General features: G+C 35.3%; 1 protein-coding gene across 4 annotated transcripts in view; it reads left to right on the top strand.

The window, feature by feature from the left end:
• KCNMA1 (potassium calcium-activated channel subfamily M alpha 1) overlaps positions 1–20,456 on the top strand; it is a 413,411-nt gene that overhangs the window by 184,735 nt on the left and 208,220 nt on the right. For all 4 annotated transcript variants that reach the window (XM_054382054.1, XM_054382052.1, XM_054382053.1 and 1 more), the window contains exon 3: positions 3,293–3,354. In XM_054382054.1, coding sequence (XP_054238029.1) covers positions 3,293–3,354 — 62 coding nt within the window. The remainder of the gene's footprint in view (positions 1–3,292; positions 3,355–20,456) is intronic.

The following is a 20,456-nucleotide window of genomic DNA, read 5'->3' as shown; positions in this document are numbered from 1 at the left end:
TACGAGGATGATTAGGGGACTTGAGCATCTCCCCTATGATGAGAGACTGAGAGCCCTGGGGCTGTTTAGTCTTGAGAAGAGAAGACTGAGAGGGGATCTGATCAATGTCTATAAATATCTGAGGGGTGGGTGTCAAGTGGAGGGGGCCAGGCTCTTTTCAGTGGTTCACAGTGGTAGGACAAGGAACAGTGGGTTCAAACTAGAACACAGAAGATTTCACCTCAACATGAGGAGAAACTTCTTGACAGTGAGGGCGACAGAGCACTGGAACAGGCTCCCCAGGGGGGTTGTGGAGTCTCCTTCTCTGGAGAGTTTCAAAACCCACCGGGACGCATTCCTGGTGGACTACCCTAAGTGATCCTGCTCTGGCAGGGGGGTTGGACCTGATGATCTCTTGAGGTCCCTTCCAACCTCTGATATACTGTGAGACTGTGATATGTGGTAATAGAATCTGAAACACTTTATAAGTTTACTTTCTCAGATTTTGTTTTCAGAATGTATGAACATTTCTTCAGCTCAAAACTTCCTCTATAGGGTGAATCTGTTCTGGTTTGGGGTTTTCTGTGGGGTTGGGTTTTTTGGTTGGTTGTTGGATGATTGAATTGTTTGCTGTGCCTTTTTGTTGTTTGTTTGGGTTTTTGTTGTTTGGTTGGTTTTTTGTGGGCTTTTTATTTTTTTTAAGATATTTGTGTTTTATAATGGTTTTGATGGAAATGTCAGTATATGAATAATTCTGCAGAATATAGACTAAAGCATCACCACAGTACTTTACTATGAAACATAAAAGATTGAATAGCTGTGTTAAAACCAGATTTCAGTAAATCAAAATTTTCACCAACATGTAAGTGCTGCATTTCCAGAATGTGTGGCACATTGACTATTTTTAGAAATATAAAGATTTCCCTTGAAATGTACTGATAATAAATAATTGTAGGAGCTAGGCAGCATAGCAGATTTGACTGAGATCCAAACTGATTGTGTGTGGCATGGTATACTGCAAGGGGTGGGACAAGGTGTGTACTGACAGTCTCATTCCCCGTAGCTTCATCTGTATTAAAAACGAGCCTTAACATCACTTCAAATCATAATTTGGGGTATATTGCTAGAGAACAATCCACAAGTTCTATTCACCACACTAATTTCTTAAGAGTTAGTGAGACTCTTACTAATATATATGCATTTAATAGTATATTTCATCTTGCAGCCCCTGTACACATCTGATCAATAATGTAGTTTAATGAAAGAAGATTCAAACTCTAGTTGATAACATTATATTAGACTTCAGCAGTAAAAATATTATTTGAAGAATTTCATTCTTCAGTTCTGGAATTTGACTGACAGATCTCACCGATTTTGGTGGTAATGCATCAGATAAGACAACAGATACCTGTACTCAGGAAAAAATACTCTTTCTCAGACACTGACAAAACAAAAACTTATGCAAGATCTAAAAGGAATACGAAAATAATTTACAATTTCATTTGAATAGAAATTTTTGAACAATTTGTAGTGATTACATAATATTAAGCAATCTATGAGTGTACTTTATTGGAACATAGGTCCACATACCTGCAGTTTGGTTATATGATTGTATATATTTATTCAGATATTGCCATTGCAGCACTGCGTGGTAGCTGAGATTAGAGATTTTCTACATTGTTGTTTCAGTAAGTCTGCTTGGAATTAATACATTGCATGTTCCCTTGTATTGATTGCGTTATGACTGTCAGGCTCTTTCCTGATACAACAGCTTCAGAAAAATGTCTGAATCCTGTACTGAATGAAAAAAAAATCAGTGCTCATCTGTTGCTTGAACAGCTGATATTGTCAACAAAATTAGTAATAGTCTGGGTAGTATATATTAAGTATGATATTCATTGAGATTAATCGACTTGTTCAGAACTTAATTGACACCACTAATTTACTTCACACATGCAGTTGTTCAGATAGTGTCTTAAATTTTAGCTACTTCTGACCTAAGAAGTTGTATTTTAACTGGCAGTTTGAGAAGCTGCAAGTCTCCTTAGTTCCCTGGTTTACCCAATCCTCAGTGATCAATTCTTTAGGTTTACTTTAAAGGATGTTCTTCTAAGCAGCTAACTGACACATGCTTAGCAGAAGAGTAAGGGACAATTTGGTTTGATTCTGTAAACCAGCAGGTCAGAAGATTCGCAGAGACATAGTTTCCCATTGTGTTTCCCATCTTAAGTGCAGCAGACATGAATCTTTTCTGATTTCTTCCAGAAGAATTGCATTCTAACATGCAAAATACAGCTTGTGGGACTTTTGTTTTCAGATTCCAAATTACCCAGTGCATGGCATTGTTCAAGAGACAGAAACCTAGAACAAGGATATTGAAAATCTAAATCACAGTGGGTGCAGAGACTATTGTGTTCTTCATGATTCCTCAAGCCAAAATTTGAGTGCAGAAATTTCATTTGTGCTGTCCTGTGCAAATGCACGATGTGAAACTAAATCTTCCCAAAATGTTGAAGCATCTTTGGGAGCCAGTAGAACAGACAATTGTATTCATTTTACGTTCAGAAAAAAAAATAACATTAGAGACAGATGGAGATGTGATTTATCCAAGTTCTGCTGCAGCAGGCAACAAAGCAAGTTTCTACCTTGTTAATAGGGGCTGAATGCTAGACCTAACAATATTATTCAGTTCAAAAACTTCAGATTTAAAAGGGGGAAAACGTTGAGACTGCAAGGTGCCCAGGGTGTATATCAGTATGTGCTGCATCAAACTACTGTTTTAACCTGTTTGAAAGCTAACTATAGTGTCAGTAGACAAAATGCGGAGTAAATACATATTTGTATATAGCCTTACTTTTATTCTATGGACTTCACAATTATGTATGTAAATGGAAATTCAGTCTAACCTGTCCGCTTTCTTGGCTTACCTAGCAATGAGCTGGGGCTTACTGCAGTCCTGAAAGGTATATCTGATAAACCTATAGTGTGATTTGAATGCCATGCCATAGGAATTGCTTGCTGTTTGAAATTAAAGAATATAGGTTAACAAAGGTTAGGATCTGAAAGGTAATTGTATACCAGGTTTCCCAGAGCTAGAGGTCAATTTATGTATCTTTTTCAATGCAAGAAAGCATTCTATGATAATATATGATGTTTGAAATTAATGTAAGAGTAGCTTTCTAAAGAAAATGAGAGCTGAAATAATAAATAAATAGTGATAATTTATTATTTATTTTCATTGCCTTTTTTGATTTGTTAAAGAATACATATTTCACTCTAACAGTGTTAAATAATCTCTTCTTTTATTTTGTAGGTTGTCTTAGTCTTCGCTCTTAGTATTGGTGCTCTTGTAATATACTTCATAGATTCGTCAAAGTGAGTATTCTACTACAACTTCCTTTCCCTTCTTTCTTACAGCAACTGCACATCTTTAAATTGCTCTATGCATCTACTTCAAATCAAAGCTTGGTCTCATCACCTGAGTGCGAAGAGCCTTATAATAGTGCATGGTCTACCAAAATAACTCAATAATGAGAAAAAGATCTTATATAAACTACACTGAACACAGTCACATTGGATTTGTGGAATGAGTAGAGAGACAAACAACTTTTATGTGTTGAGAGTATGCATACTGTTGCAAAATTATAGTTTTTATGTTCATTGGGTATAGGTAGAATCTTTCAAATTCAAGACTAGGATAAGAAACAAAGGAAAGAATATTTGCCTAAAAAGTACAGTTTGCAGGCAAAACCAAGTCTTAGGGGACTGACAGGAACATCTCTGGAAAACTCTGAATGAATTCCACCGCGTGAGCATTGTATCTTGCATGTCTGTTCACATTTCCGGCTCCTGGGTTTGATAGATTTCTCACAAGATAAGGTGAGCCAGTAAAAATCTGCAAAGCATCAAAACAGTTTTTTTTTTTTTTCAGATTTCTACCATCATTATCATATAGTGTTATAGTTTTGGCCAGGGAATAGGAAATTTCATCCTGGCATTTTGAGCTATGTGGTGGTTTGAAATAAACCAGTGTAACTCAGAATATCCTCTCTTTGTTGAGATTCATACTCCAACCTTGTTTTCATATCAAGCTCGACACTGTCAGTGGTGTAATAGGCAGATCAGTAGCCTAATGCAGAAGAAACCATTAAAAAGGGACTTAATGTTCTTCTTTTGAATCCAGTTGTTGTTGGGAGGATGATTTTCTGAAGATACTTCAGAAATAATAGCATTTTAAAGCTCTAGCACTACATACTGGCTGCTTTTTGCCAAATTACTTTTAGTATTGCCGATAATGCAGAGGTTAAGATAGTATGCTGAAGTCGCTAACCTAGGTGTCTGTAATGGCAGTGGTCATGTTCTAAAACAATCCTTTGTGACTCAGAAAACCAGACATTTCACTGTGGGCATCTGTACATACTGGTATTTACATAGGTGCTAGCACTAGTAAAGGCATTCTTGAATACCTGAATGCTAGCTCTGTGTTGTGTGAGTTTCAAGCAATACCATTGTAGCCTACATGTGTGAAACATAACACAAATATCTGAGGCAGAGATTTTGTGAAGAGGAGCCAAGTGGTGAGAAAACTCAAGGTCTATCTTGAGCTCTCTTGAGGTGCAAACAATATTTTTTGCTTCTTACCATTATGATGAGTGTTCTTACAATTTTAGCAAAGCTTCTGGGTGCCCAACATTTCTAGGTCAAAAGTGTCAAATAGAATAAAACCTATTTCTACTTCCGTTTCAGTTTCAGACCAACAAATGCAGCTATTTGTTGGAAAAATTGTCTTTTGTGAAACTAATGGATTATGTGGTGATTTTAGGTACTGCATTGTGGAAATCAGGAAAACTGACAAGGGACATTTCTCTGGTGTGCCACCTAATCCATATACTGCTACCAGCTTTTTGGCTGATCTTTTAATGGGGGTAGAGCAATATTTTAACTACAGGTTTCTGTGGGGTTTCAGCTAACATTTAACTCCTGGATGCAATTTAAGTTCAGCAACCTCAAGTTAATATACTCCAGTTGCACGCTTTTGCTTTTTTTAAAAATCCTTTCTCTTACCCTTTCTCCCCACACATCTTTGTCTTACTTTGTTTTATTTTTATGTAGGTGGGGTTTTTTGTTACATTTTTGGGTTGTTTGGGGGCTTTTTGGTAGGTTTGGGGTTTGTGTGGGTGTTTTTTTTTTTTTTTTTGTTTGTATGTTTTTTTTTGGGTCGAGTTGTTTTGTTAGTTTTGGATTACTTTTTGGTTTAGTCTGAATTATCAGCTCACCTGATACCTGTTTCATCAATGTGGAATCAAATGTAGTCATATATCAGTCTATTTATGATCCACAAGTGCATGATTAGGCCATAAAATAGTCCAGTTTCATCAGCATTATAGCATCCATACCAGTTAGTCCTACATCTCAGCAGAGCCAATTAAGCAGCTCTTTGTTGCTGTATAATATGTCTGTACTAATTGTGGTTCTAGCACAAACTTGGAGATCTCTGCACCACACTCCATTATGAAATATGGGCACAGTTATGAGCCAATGCATCTGATCTAATTAGATTTGACTTTTCCTAATAAGAAGCAGTAGTTATCTTTTATGAAACGTTCTAACTTAAATCATAAAAATAATCATTCTTAGTGGAAAGAATGAAGATTATTAATTTTGAAGATTGTGGATTATTTCAGTACTGTTCATTAAGATGATTTAGTTGTTTATGAAATGCTTCTACTTTTTACAAGCCACCAGCTTGAATCATAGCCTCCTAGTACTGCGGAATGTATATAGAACTTTTTTCGTTAAAGTGAATATGTACGCTTTCAGTGATGCATAGTAGCAATTAATGGAATATTTCAGTACTAAAACTGAGAATATATTTAGCAGAGAAGTTACACCTGGCATCCTGTCAGTTGAATCAAGTCACATTCTAGTAGGAAATCTTTCACTTTTTACGGAGGACTAGAATCTTTCCTTCCTTTATTTGTAGAATCTCATTCATAAAATACTGTTTTCTTGGACAATCCTACTTTTTCCTACTTTTGAATACTGGAAATAGTAGTTAGTCATCTGGCAATGAGTGTAAACAGCTGGATGTAAGAATAACAGTGGCACTATGACTTATACAAATATACACACAGATATATAGATTCATGCTGAGCCCTGAGCTTGTTCTAAACTGTTGTGTTCTTAATCAGACAGCCTTATTTCTTTTTATATGTAGAAAATAAAGTAATTGAACTGATAGACAACTCTTAATTTTTAATGTAATTTATTTCTTTGTACATCTGAGAAGATTTCAGAAGTACTTGCTTCTTTTGCATACTGATAGTATAAAATCTCATTTGTCTATATCTGATACCCAGGGAACCTGAGTACTTTTGAAATGTAAAACTACCAAGTTTGTCTTCAGTATGCCATAAGGGAAACGTCCTTTTTCTGATTCATAGTTTAATTTCTAAACAGATTTTTTAAAAATCACCTTTTTGTGTATTCTATACTTTTCTTAGACCTTTTAATGTATCAAAAGCAGTCAAAAACTACTCTCCCTGCCCTCCTCGTCTCCCTGCCCTCCTCGTCTCCCTGCCCTCCTCGTCTCCCTGCCCTCCTCGTCTCTATACCCATTTTATCAATGACAAAAGAGAGAGCCTGAAGATGTACTTGCAGCCATCACAAACTAAGATTTCATTGACACTGATCATGTTCTCTGTGGGAGTATGAGACCTTGGTGTGTTTGGGATTGCAAGCTAGTTCTTGAAGAGTATGAAATAATGCAGTTTAAAAGAGTATAGGGATCTAGTTAGGCCATGAAGAGAGAACATCAGAAAGGCAAAAGCCCAGCTAGAACTCAGCCTGGCTACTCCTGTGAAGGATAACAAAAAAGATTTTTACAAATACATTAACAGCAAAAAGAAAGCCGAGGAAAATGACCACCATTTATTGGATTCAGGGAGTGATACGGTCTTTCCTCCAGTCTTCAAGTCACCTCTTGTTCTTCATGACCTTTCAAAGATGATGGAGAGTGTCAAGCTCCCTCAGAACTCACGGGTGCATCACACTGGGTCACATGGATTTGTGGGTGTCCAGCTTGCCTAGATGGTCTCTAACATAATCATCTTCTATCAGGAGAGAATCTTCCTATCTCCAGGCTTTCTAATTTACCTTCAGAGATTGAGGGCTGGGCTGATGCTGCTGAATTTCTGTACTACAATGACAGGTGGCTGGCTTATAGTCAATTTTTATACCAAGATTCTCAGGTCCTTTTCTGCAAAATTGCTTTGTAACTGCTGTCAGTTGCGTGCTAAGGAATCACTGAAGTTCAGGATTGTATCGCTTTGCTGTTCCAAAAATAGTTTTGTAATTTTAAAAAACAAAACTTTAAACACACAGTGATATTTAGTGACTTTATTTGTATTAAGATGTTACCTAATAGGTCTCTATGTGTAGATGTGTCTCTTGAATTAACAGTGTTTATACTGAACATAGCAGGTTTAAGTATGGGACTTCAGGAAGCTAAGTCCTCATTTTTGCATTCTTATGTAGTTTAAATTTTCAGCATCTGTTAGAATATTAGCTGGATAAATGACAGTATCATATTCCAAGAATCAGATACTTCTTCTTTTAAGGGCTAGGTGGAATTTGCTAGTGACCTTTTGGAGCACTTTGCTATTAATTTTTCCTTGTCCAATTTCTACTGAATAACCATAAAATTTGTTTCAGTATTGACAAAAATCTGCATCACTGGCATGTTTACAGGAGAGCATGACATGTTGCTCTCTAGTTTAGGTGTAAAAATTTCAACTCTGATTTGAGTGTTGTCTAATTTGAAAAGCCTGCTAGGTACAAGGCTGTTAGTTACATAACAAAACTTTTCCAAAGGAAGGAGGATTTTACACTGAAGCCTGGCTTATTATTTTTTGTGCTGAGGAAAGGAAAAATTTCACAGCAGTACAGTTTCTAGACTAATACCAGCAGAATATCTTAAGCCTTGGTAAGGACTCAAAGCATGCTTCTTTTTCTACATCATTGTATCAAAAATATGTAGACAAGCTAATGAGAGTGTCTGGAGAAAAACAAGAATGATGAAGAGTTTAAGAAATTTCTTGTGACAGCTAAGTTGAAGGAATGAGGAGTGATTGTTGGAAAAGGATTTTTTTTAGCCTGGGGAGTTAAAAAAACCTCCACTTTGTGGTGCAGGGAGAGCAGATATGGCACCATTCCAATAAGTAAATGGAAAGCTAAACATGAAGGTCATCTTTTGTGGTGTCCAAACTATAAAATCTGTATGATTTACATCTTTGCAGATTTAGTTTGGATCTTCAGGAAAGTTTGATAGCTGTGACAGCAGTGAAATACTGGAATAGATAACCTATAGCGGTTGTGGAATTTCCTGCAAAAAAAAGAGCTTTGAAGAAAATAAAATACCTGTTATCTCAATTGTACATATATTTGGTGATTGCCTGGTTGGTAGGATATTAGACTATTTGATTATTATGTCTTCTGTAATGTAAAGGTGAATGTGTGGCCTGGGACACTGAAAGGAAAAGACGACCATGTTGTTGCTCTATCCATGTCTGCTCATTTCTTCTCTGATTCAAGGCAGGAATTGAAGCCACTGCTAGTATTTTCCTTGTCTTCAATAGATACCAATATGAAATGTGCCTCTCATGGAATGTGCTTCAGGGAATAATCATATGGTGTTCTCATAGGATGAAAGAATTCTTGCAATAGATCTTCTCAGTTTCTCATTCCTGTGGTTTGATGGTCTTGTAAATCTGTTTATTTTGAAATTAATATTTGTGCTGCAGCATCACATGTTATCTTGTACCGGAAGAGCAAACCATTACCTTGTAACTCTAAGTTAAAAATTACTAACCATGGTTGTCTCTCTGAATAATAATTTACTGTGTATAGCAGCAATAAAATAATAAGTTTATTGACACGCTTATATACACATTCTTTGATAGTGACTTGGATCTGAATTTAAGAAATACGGGTTAAAATAATTTAGACTAGCATTAATTGCAGTTTAGATTCCAGTAGCTTTCACTGGAACAAGTTCTCTGAAAATCTGTCCTGTGTTTATTTTCACCACCTACTGTATGCAATAATTTGAAGTTCAGTTTGTGTATTGAAACTTCATAGATTACATTCATTGAATGCTCAGTTTCACTTCCCTGTTTTTACAAACTCATACTGTGCTGCTTGATACATTTCCATTATTGCCATAAGAACATAAATTAAATTTTAAATTCTTTCAAAAACCACATGAGTATATAATTGATATGCTTGGAGCCTCTCTTTAGTTTTCATCCTTTTCCTCTTTTCAAATGAATCTGCATTTTTTTTTATTTCATCCCAAAGCTTGTGATAATGCATCTGCAAATATTTCATTTCATCGTTTCTTTCCCTGTAGACGGATTAGCTGTGCACACTGAATTAAAGGCATTGTTCCTTACCACTAGACAGATTTACAAATCTGTCTAATACACAAGAGGAGATAAGTTAGATGAAGTTTTAAAAATAGCAGATACCATATAGCTGTTAGCAAAACATGGCTTGCTTAGAAGATTCCCTTTCAGAGTGGAATTGAATGTACAGTGTTTTACCCTCTGCTTTTCAAGCTACAGACATGACCTCTTTTCCTTTTTTTTCCTCCCTTATCCCTGACAGCTTGACAAATTGTAGCTTTTGGGACACCCCAGTACTTGATGAGTCATTTCTGCTTGAAAATAGAATTCCTTGTGGCAAGGACACCCATTCCACTTTTGACGCATATGTCATTTCTGACAAAGTCACAGGGCCAACAGTCATGTTAATTATGCAGCTGGGGAAGAAAAAAAGCTGTCTTCAGTAAATACCAGAGCTGGAATCAAAAAACATTGGAAAAAAAGAAAAAAGAAATCTCATCTATGTGAACACGAATACCTGCATGCTTTCCCCTTTCCCCTGTAATTTGCAAGCATTTTGAGCCATTTAATGGACATTATTATCCTACTTTCTCTCTCTTATTTTTTCCCCTCTCCTCCCCTTTTTTTTTAAACCCTCTTGAGACCTGACAACACCAGCTTCACAAAGGGAGTTGTAATATCTGATTAGTGTGCACAGAAGCTGTAATGGACCATTATAATACTGTTATCCTTTTATTTGTGAGGCACTTGAAACCTGCACAGCCAGAGGGGACTGCAAGATAACAGTGATCAAATGATCAGCTGTATTCAGCTTAAGGTATATGTGAGACAGTACCATACACATGATTCAATAAGATAAGTTAGAATATGAATGCAGTTGTTACACTGTAGTAGTTCTTGATCACTTTAACACTCAAAGTTTGTATTACTTTTATCAGACCTTGGCAAACTAGAGGCAGTGGACTTGGTTGTTCTTTAGCAAAACTTTCAGCTTGTGTCATGTTTATGCCTCTGGTACTGGAGGGAATTATTTGGTCTCAAAAATGAGGGCCAGCTGCTTGTGTAAAAGATTGTGATTACACACAAAACTGTGTCAATGCAATGTTTTTTTTTCTGGATATTTGCTGATGATTTTCTTACAGGATCTGCACCTTGATAAGCATTTGAAATAGTGGATTCTGTGCAAGCTGGTTTCATTGCAACATCCATAAAATGATTAATTCTGCAATTTTCTACATGATAAGAAGTTTGCTAGGGACCGTGTGATTAGGAACCTCTAAGATTCATTAGACAATGTGAGTCTGATAGTCTGGTGCTAACAGCCCTAAAATATATTTTATCATCCATATGGTTTTCTTGTTACCTTTTTTAATTTATAGTTTTGTCGAAACAAATACATTTTCTATTCACATAGAATTACTGTATTTACTATTGATTATACTACATCTCTACTGAAAAAAAGTAACAGTTTTAACAGACAGCTTCTTTAATTCATTCTGAATTAAAATCCACTTAATGTAAATGAATTCGGATAACTAGTTCTGCTCTTTGTATTAGCCAAAACACTCTTAGGTAATTTATATTTAAAAAACAGAAGCCAATACTGCAATCAGCAGTTGTTACACTCTTATGTACAGAAAATCCATTCTTCACTGTTCATATTTTTTCTGAATGCTAATACTAATGCATGAAAAAAATCTTGTAAAACTCTCGAATAACTTAATTTTTACTCTTTTTTTTGAGATGTATGTTCAGTGACATGCTTTATGTTAATCATAAAATTGAAGAGAAAAATAATTAGTATTGATAAACTTCTCTCAGAGTAAATGACTAGATAATGGGCTGAGTATCCATCAGATTACCACTCATTCTGTATAAAGCCCATTTACACTTTTATGGTATTTTACTGTAGATCTCAGGTGTTGCAAACTTTTTCTGTAACATTAAGAAAAAGTAGAATAAGAGTAAAAAAAACCAGACTGAAATTGAAAGTAATTTCAGGATTATTTTGGTATGCCTTAATTGCAATTAATTGCTGACAAAGCACTGGGGAAATTCTTTGAACTGTGAACTTTAACTGGAGAAAACACAAGCTGAAATGGATCACACTTAATTTTAAAGATGTGATGTGTTAACAAAGTTTCCATTTACTTAGAGAACTGATTTCAGTGGTTAACTGACCTTGATATCAAAAAGTATGTCAAAAAATGACAACTTTCAATCCAAACATTTTTCTTCATCTTCCACTTACCTTCTTTTGTCCTATTAGTGACCCTTCCACTTTAATATTTTGTAGAGATATCTCTAGACATGTGCAAGTCACATTTTAATCCTCTCTTTTTTTTTATATTAATTGAACTTACTGGCCTCATTTTAATTTTCTTAAAATAGTACAAGCTTTTAGACTGAATCATTGTAACAGCCTTTTTTCCCCCCTGAGCTCTTCAGCATTTCTGTTTTATTTCTAACAATCCAGTTCAAGCATTTTGCAGTTTGATTAGGTACTACTGTACATAGTATTCCAGTGATTTTGAGTACTTACTGCTACCCATTAAGGCAAAACAAAAATGGTATCATGCTGTTAATTGTGAAGAAAAGGTTTTCTTTAGTTCACATTGCAGAAGCTTTTAATTATTTTGACTGAAGCCCAGGATTCAGTTTCTTTCAATGTGGTGAAACCTGTCTTCAGTGCTAACTATTTGTGTAGGTAAGAACATAGTGCATAATTCTTCATTTTTGTGTGTATGTATGATAAATCCAGTTCCTAAATATGTGCTTTTAAACTTGAATTGATCTGAATAGCCTGTGCACATAGATCACAGTACTTTGCTGTAGCTGCTTATGTATTTCTGTGATTTATTTGCTCAGTTTGTCACAGAGCTCCTGTGATGTATAGAATATGAAGAAAAAAGATGCAAAGATTTTAATGGATAGAATAAAAAACCTGTGTTTCTTTTTTTTATTGGACAGTTTGTGATGGCTTGTAAAATCCTGTAAAAGGAACAGAATAGTACTAGACTCTCAGTGAACCATTAGAAAGAGGCATTATTCTTCCTGGATATGGATTTTCTTTTTTTTATAGTAAATTCATATGCTGCTTGACTTTATGATGTGGAAGTAAATAATCTTTATAGAAACCTTCAGAAGAACAAATATCATCTCATAGAAGTCATCTGAATGTAATATGGGATGTAGACCAGTGAATATAAAGTGTTCTCCAAACACTGTTGCTAAGTCACAGGGTTGTGAAAAATATGTCAGTACAGGATATCTTTTCCAGGACATAAATGGAAATGAGTCTATATTCAACTTAAACTACTGGATTGCGGAAGCAGGAGGGAGTCACTTGTTTCTGTCAATGCAAAATTTTAAACAAAGATGTGTGGGATTAGTTGCCTTTGAAAAGAAGTTCAAGGGTTGTGGTTGGTGGTTTTTTCTTTTTGTTCATTTGGTTGTTTTTTTTTTTTTTTAATGCAGCTGATGCATAGGCAGGTATGGCAGCACTGAAACAGTAATAAAATGCAGATGGGATAAATATAGCTCAGAACAGATTAGACAGTGTAATTATTAAAAAGATTTGATGTCATACATTTCTGTAATGAACTTCAACTGCAAAATTCATGATTTTTCAAGACAAAGTATGCTTAGATTCACTTCAAAGGTGGGACACAGATTGCTTACATGTCTGTGCTTCCAAGAAGATCTAAGTTTTAGAATTTTTGTGTCCTTCATTTTCTTAACTATGAATACATATCTGTATATGAGTATAGATTATATTTAAGATAAAATAAGCTACTTCCTGGAGTTCTAAAAATTTTGCATGTGAGATGTTAGGTGCAGGTACCTACTGTTTATTTCCTTAGATGATTTTTTTTGAACCTTTGGTGAATGTTACATTTGCTTTATTTTAAAACTGCAGTTTAATTTTGAAGTCCTGTTTACAGGTTACTGGCAAACAAATATATAGGACTTAGACTATACAGGGGTTTATTTAGCACATATGACTTCATGAATCAAATGCTTGTTTTTCTCCTAGTGTTGACATGCATGTCTATTTTTGTTGAGACATTTATATAGTGCTTGGGAGGACTGCAGACAATTTGATAAAAGCACTAGTAAATCATGTAAGGTAGATCAGAGATTCATTTTTCATAATCCTTATCAGAGCAGTTACAATTTCCTGTTTCTTCCCTTGAAAACTAAGAAGAAGTCTGGAAAAGGTGTGGGTTGGTTTGGTTGGTTGATTTTTAGTCTTTTTTTTTTTTTTTTTTTGCAGGGGGGAGGAGGAGGTGGTGGTGTTTGGTTGGGTTTTTGGTTGTTTTTGGGTTTGTTTTTTTGTATATAGGTGTTGAATGATATCCCTGGGTTTTGAGGTTTTTTATATTATTTTGGCTAGCTTTTTCAACAATTTAGTATTTTTTTTTTCTCGTTTGCCATTTAAAATCAGAGAACACTGGTGGTTAATCTCTGGATATTAATCTCTGAGTGTTCTTCTCTTCAGAAATAATACTAGAAATATTATTCCTATTCAAAACCAGTAAAAACTTTACTGTACTAGATTATTTGTGCAAAATGAATGACCCCCGGTGGTCGTGTTGTAGATTACCTGCTGACTTTTACCAGTTTGTTCCGTAACAGTGATAGAAATGGAAATGTTTTATGTGGGGCACCTTTCATACTGAGAAATTACTTTCAGTGTGATATTGCAACTGGTCTGTCCTGAAATGTATATTGAAACAGCTAAGCAGAGTGCTACATACAGAAGATAATTAGAAGACAACAAATATAGCTGGAGATTGTTCAGTTAAGATCCATATGTAGAAAACCAGGATAAAGCACTCAATTGTGTTTAGGCATGTCATAAATGTATTGTTTCTTTGTGGTTTTAGGAGAGATTAACTAAAGATCCTTTTAAAGCAAAATTAAATTGGACCAGGAAGACCTTATAGTAATAGGCAAATAATTTTGATGTCTGCTTATTATAATGCAGTGTTCTGGATTTTAAAATGTTATTCCCTTAATTAGTTATCTATATATTAATTGCAGACACAGAACCAAGCCTTCTCTATTCAAACACTTGCTCAAGTAATACAAAAGGAATATTTTATGGTTCTGATTTTATTCAGGTCAATAGGAAATGAACATTATTAGCATGTTAGTGGTTCAGATGCTGTACACTGCACATACAGATCTTTGCTTAGTAGAAACATTTTTTGCTATAGCATATAATAAGTCTGAAATATGATTATATAGGTTATGCTACCTGACATACTGCTGTCAAGTACAAAATACATATTAATGTTTCTGTTCTGTTTTACATTGGGGGTTTATAGTAAACTAAGCTTTATAGAATGTAATACATAGATATGTTCTTTTTTCTCTATTTCTATGTGTGTATGCATATATGTGTGTATATGCTTAAAACTTACACGTTCTGTAGGCAACCACCAAATGCAGGTAAAGCAAAGAAGATTTGCAGCCACTCAGTTCTAACAGATTCAGGCCTCAGTCAAAAATAGACAGAACAATAAAACTCTTTAGGCTGATATCCTGCCCTCATTTTCCACATATTAATGAACTCCATTTGTACTGAATTTCAGTTCACATCAGTCCTGGAAGCAGCAGTAAGAAAGAACTGCAGATTAGAAATATAATTTAAGTAGCAGGTCAGATTCTTTAGCAAACCCAGACTTAGTTTCTATACAAATGAAAGTGTCACTCATTGCTGCATTTTGCATAGTGTCCTTAGGCTGCTTACTCCCACTCATGCCAGCTGTCAGATCTTTTCCATCCCCCACTTGGCAGCTTTTACATCAAATGCTGACAGAATGCAATATACTTTATGTGGACTAGGGAGACCACCTGAGCGTGTGGAGTCTGAAATAAATCCCATACAAGAGGAAAGAATCATGATGTGATCATGGTATAATTCATAAGGGATTCTCTCACATAAATTCAGAGTCAGTTCAAAGAAACTAATGTATGAGCACATGACAGACAGAAATCTTTAAATCCTTGTGTCTGAAAAGGCATTATAGGGAATGAGGAAGGGAGGATGATGATATCATATGGTAGATGCAACAGAAACAAGTTAAGCCCTGACACATTCTGTATCAGACATACAAATCTGTCAGAAGCCAACATCAGTAGAGAGGAAAAAGAGAAATTCAGGCCACAGTATTCAGACAAATACACAGATCCACAATTTCACCAGGAAGTTATAGAGGAAAAGGCCTTTCAAAAAGGGGGTGCATATATAAAATATCAATCACACAATTTAAAAGGAGTAAGTGTTGATTGCATATTTACTTTTAAGTTATATGTTGCCAGTGGTGTGAGAAAAGAATCCTTTTACTTCTTTGCACTAGTCCAGAAAAGAATAGTAACTCCTCCAGACCCACTCTTAGTTTTTCCACTGGGTATTTGAATTGTACATATAAACAAAGAGGGCAACCTACAACTTTTTACTATGGCTGAGAAGGAAGTCAGAGTTACACTAATATAAAAAGTGAGTTCATTCTGTGTACTCCTTCCTGAAGAATTATTTCTGTGGTACAGTTTTAGTGTTTGTAGCATGCACAATACTCTAGAGAGTCATTTGACTTCAGGTCTCAGAGCCAGTGCTGATGTTAGAGTCATACAGGATTTGGTTCAATCTAACAACAAAGTACTTTTCATAAACTTTATGAAGAGAAAAAAAAGCTTTCAAAGGAGTTGGTTATGGTTTGCCCTTTTTAAAATGTGTTTTCTTAAAGTTACAGTGATTAAGTATGTAAACCAGCATGTTTAGTTATTTCCTATTTCCTTGACCTCTATATAAAGGCAATAGTCATACTGCTTATTTTCCTAACCCAAGTGACTTTAAACAGAGCTAAAAATAATAATTTTTAAAATGGAAATGATTTTGTATTATTCTTTGCAGTGTTACCCTCATTTTTAATAAACTGCTTTTACCGTGTAGCAAAACCACACAAAACTCATCTGTGTTACTTGTAGCATCAGAAGATAAAAATACTAGCCAGACCTGCCACATCTACATAAGCTTTGATAAGTAAGCTATGGCTTTTTTCTTTTACAGTCCAGAGTTATTACCATGTCCCTTGGGACAATTTAGTGTACCACATTTTGCTGCTGCTATAGAAATGCTATATTATGTACATATTTATAAATGTGTAATAATTAATTTGTCATCTTCATAGACCTCAATACATCAGCTTGATGTATATGGAGTATCCTGATCCAGAACTGTGATTGTGGCTTATCTTTATATATTGGAGTGCTCTAGCTGAACTGATGGGACCTGAGATCAGGCAGGATAGGATCCCTGGTGCCCAAGAGGAGATTGTCCCAGGAAGACATGAAAAGAAGGGAGGAACGTCTGATCTGCAGTCTTTATAAACTAGAATTTTTCAGACCCTAAAGATCTGGAGGTATTTTAGAGGAATATTTTGTTCCATGTTTAAAAAGGACTGTGTTGTCATGTTTTTTTTACTCAAAGTAATAGGTGATATAATTCAAAACCTGAATGATTTAATTAATTGATTCCTTTGTTTTTCACATTCCTTTGTTTTCAAAATCTTTGCACAAAAAGTTCTTGATTGATAGCTTCCTTAGTTGGTATCCTGCATTATGGTCAAAGACAAGTTGGGCGGGGCTTTGAGCAAACTGATCTAGTGGAAGATGTCCCTGCCCATGGCAGAGAGGTTAGAGCTAGGTGAATAATTTTAAGGTCCCTTCCAACCAAAACCATTCTATGACAGTACTTTTGATTTTCTTTGAGACTTTACATTAAAAAAAACAATTGAAGTTGTGTGGTAATTTTTTCCTAAAGCTGTTAAACTGTTAATGAGAATTTGCAGATTTTCATCTGTTCAGATTTTTGGATTATGCTGTCACATTTCAATAAATCTGACCTGTTTCTTCCATAAAGAAGATCCTCAATTCTTCTCTCTCTTTTTAATGTAGTAGGTCTTGTCACCTTCAAAAAACTATGCAAGTAATACATGATGCTCACTTACTTCAGTAGAACTATGAATGATTTGCAGTTGGGTTGTGAGTGAGGTGGGAAGGAGGGCTTTAATACAAATGCACTATTTTTCTTTTGCATGGTTTGTCTTTGAGTTGTATTCTTTTATCTAGAGCTGCATCTTTCCTCATGGGAAAAAGGAAAAATGGTAGAGAAATCAGATAAAATCCTTCTCCTTGCACCCAAAACAAAGTATGTTATAAGAGAAGGAAGCTGTAGTAGTCAAGGTTGGATGTCAAATGGCTGAAAATGTGCAGCATCTCCCAGTGTTTTACAATACAGGGTTCCCATTCCCAATTGTCTTTCCCATACCACTTTCCTTATGTCATGCTCTGACATTTCTTTTGATTTTCCCATCTGTTCCTAGTCTTAACCACTTCTCACCTGAAGGATAGTAATCCATTTCTCCCAGTTGAGTTGAAATTGAAGCTGTCTGGAGTTTTGTTAAGAAATGCTTGAAGCATTTGAAAGATATTTAACTGATTACAAGAATATATACATGCATTAGTAATCAAATTATTTCTGTAAAGGTTATTTTAATATTGACGAATATGAACCATATCAGAATATCAAAACCTGGTTGTAGACAAAAGCTTTGATGTGGTAACTTGCAAAATGGATGGGAACCATAAGTGCACTCTGGTACATGTGGTTATGGTTTCTGCTTTAAAGCAATTTAATAAAAACATAATTTTGACAGTTAATAATTTAAGTCGAGTCATGTGTAGCAATAATAGAAACTAAATTCTTGATGTAAGACCTTTATATTCATGCCAATACTTTCTTATCTGGTGGAAACATGAATCCCTTGAACTGCACATTAATGAGTCACATTTTTACATAGTAATTGTTTCCTTAGTCCTCTTATTTGAGTGTAATGCAGTATGTGCCATTTAAAATCATATCAACATCTATTGTTAAAGAATTCATAACAATATTCATCAGTCATGTCAAGACTGAAAACTCTTCACTTGAGTAATGAGGATGCTATTTAAGATTAGGACCATTCTTCAGTTTGTCAAAATTGTTTATTACCATTTAACAAATTACATCAGAGAATTGGCAAATAATTGACTGTGTATCACACTGTACACTAGAGTTCATTTGTGGACTGTTCCTTTTGGCTGATGTAATTGCTAAAATTTTAATCTTTTCATTGCAATGGAGATTGGAATCTTTGCAAACTAGGGAAACAGTGAGTCATTCTGCTTTGGTGGGATTACCTTTCTTTTGTGTGAATAGAATGTTTTCAGAGAACTGCTGCTCTGAGAAGAGAAGGAAAAAGAGCTGTGTTAAGTGGTTTAAATGCAGGTGGCTAGCTAGCTATGTACATTTCAAAACAATACTGGCTAAGATCTTTTATAATTTTTGTGGGGTTCAATGCATTAGCTTCCTGACTTGAGTGTCTCAGATTGTGATCACTTACGTTAATGTTTTGGTGATCCCTTGTGGTCTGGCATATATGCAACTGTAGTACTAACTATATTTGGAACATTATTAAATGGATTGGAAGTTATTAGTTCCGTTCATAGCAAGACTAGATGAACAAATTTGTTTAACTGAAACAGAGTTTTCATGCATTTGATAGACATATTGGGATCTGATCAATGTCTATAAATGTCTGAGAGGTGGCTGTCAAGTGGAGGGGGCTGGGCTCTTTTCGGTGGTTCACAGTGATAAGACAAGGAACAATGGGTTCAAACTAGAACATGGAACATTTCACCTCAAGATGAGGAGAAACTTCTTTACAGTGAGGGTGATGGAGCACTGGAATAGGCTCCCCAGGCAGGTTGTGGAGTCTTCTTCTCTGGAAACTTTCAAAACCCACCTGGATGCATTCCTGGCAGACTATCGTAAGTGATCCTGCTGTGGCAGGGGGATTGGACCTGATGATCTCTTGAGGTCCCTTCCAACTTCTGATATGTGAGATGGGTAGAGCACACAGATGTTTCTAATCTGAAAACAACCACTGTCTCAAGTTCAGTGTCTGTGGTCTGGAAATTATACTAGAATGTTTTCTTGTATTTGTGCAAGTGCTGTAGTGTGGCACATGGTGGATGGCTATAGTAGACCTGCCTGCATGATGTCCATGCTGTTTATCTTGGCAGGAAGTCTGTCAGCTATGGAACATGTGTTGCCTCTTACTGACACATTACACATAATGACATTTGTTGACTCTTCAAGTATTGTTAACAGCAGAGATCAGAAACATGTGGCATGTTAAGGTACTCGTGGCTGCCAGCAACTCAGACCATATTATATAGCAGGCTTGAAACCTCTGTTGGGTGTCAAACTATAGGTGACTTGAGAAGGCTAACTGAGGAGTTTCTGTGTAGAGAGCTGAAGGATTTCTCCCTGCTGAATTAAGATGTTTTACAGTGAGAACTTCAAAGTTACGGACTTAGAGCAAAACTGTCTGCTGTATTAAGGGTGATGCTCATTGTCAGGGAACCTCTCAGGCTTTCATTAGCTCACTGGCTGGCAGTGAGTTTTTTATCAAGAGAACTCAGTAATTCCATGACTCCAGTAAGCTGTCACTGTGATGGTGTATCACTCTTTAAGCTTGCAGGGAATCCTAATATGTAAAATGTTAGTAAGGGGAAAAGTTGACAAAAAAAAAGGCTAATCTCTTTGTAATTGATTTCTATTAACAGATGTTGATAATTATGTAAATATTTGTAAAATGTTAACATGTAAAATGTTAATAAGGGGAAAAGGTGACAAAAAAGGCTTATCTCTTTGTAACTGATTTCTATTAACATGTTGATAATTATGTGTTTGAAAGTAGGAGTACGATACTAAAAATTGATAGTTAAAAATTAGACTTCTTGGGGGGCTAAAAGCTATAGGCGGTTCAGGAAACATAGTCAAGGAGTTGGTTTCTGTAGGTTTTGTTTCAATGGTTTTCATTTAGAGGTTAAATCTATATAAGATTATATAAAGATTCATAAATGTTAAAAAATAATAGTAGAAATCTATATGTCCTTCAGTACTTATGTTAATATCAGTATTAAATTAAAATTTTCTTAAGTTTAGCATTTAAATCT

This window comes from Indicator indicator, chromosome 7 (assembly GCF_027791375.1).
Source record: "Indicator indicator isolate 239-I01 chromosome 7, UM_Iind_1.1, whole genome shotgun sequence".
Classification (NCBI taxonomy): Eukaryota; Metazoa; Chordata; class Aves; order Piciformes; family Indicatoridae; genus Indicator; species Indicator indicator.
The sequence above is the reverse complement of the archived record's forward strand: the minus strand, read 5'-3'. Positions and strand labels throughout refer to the sequence as shown.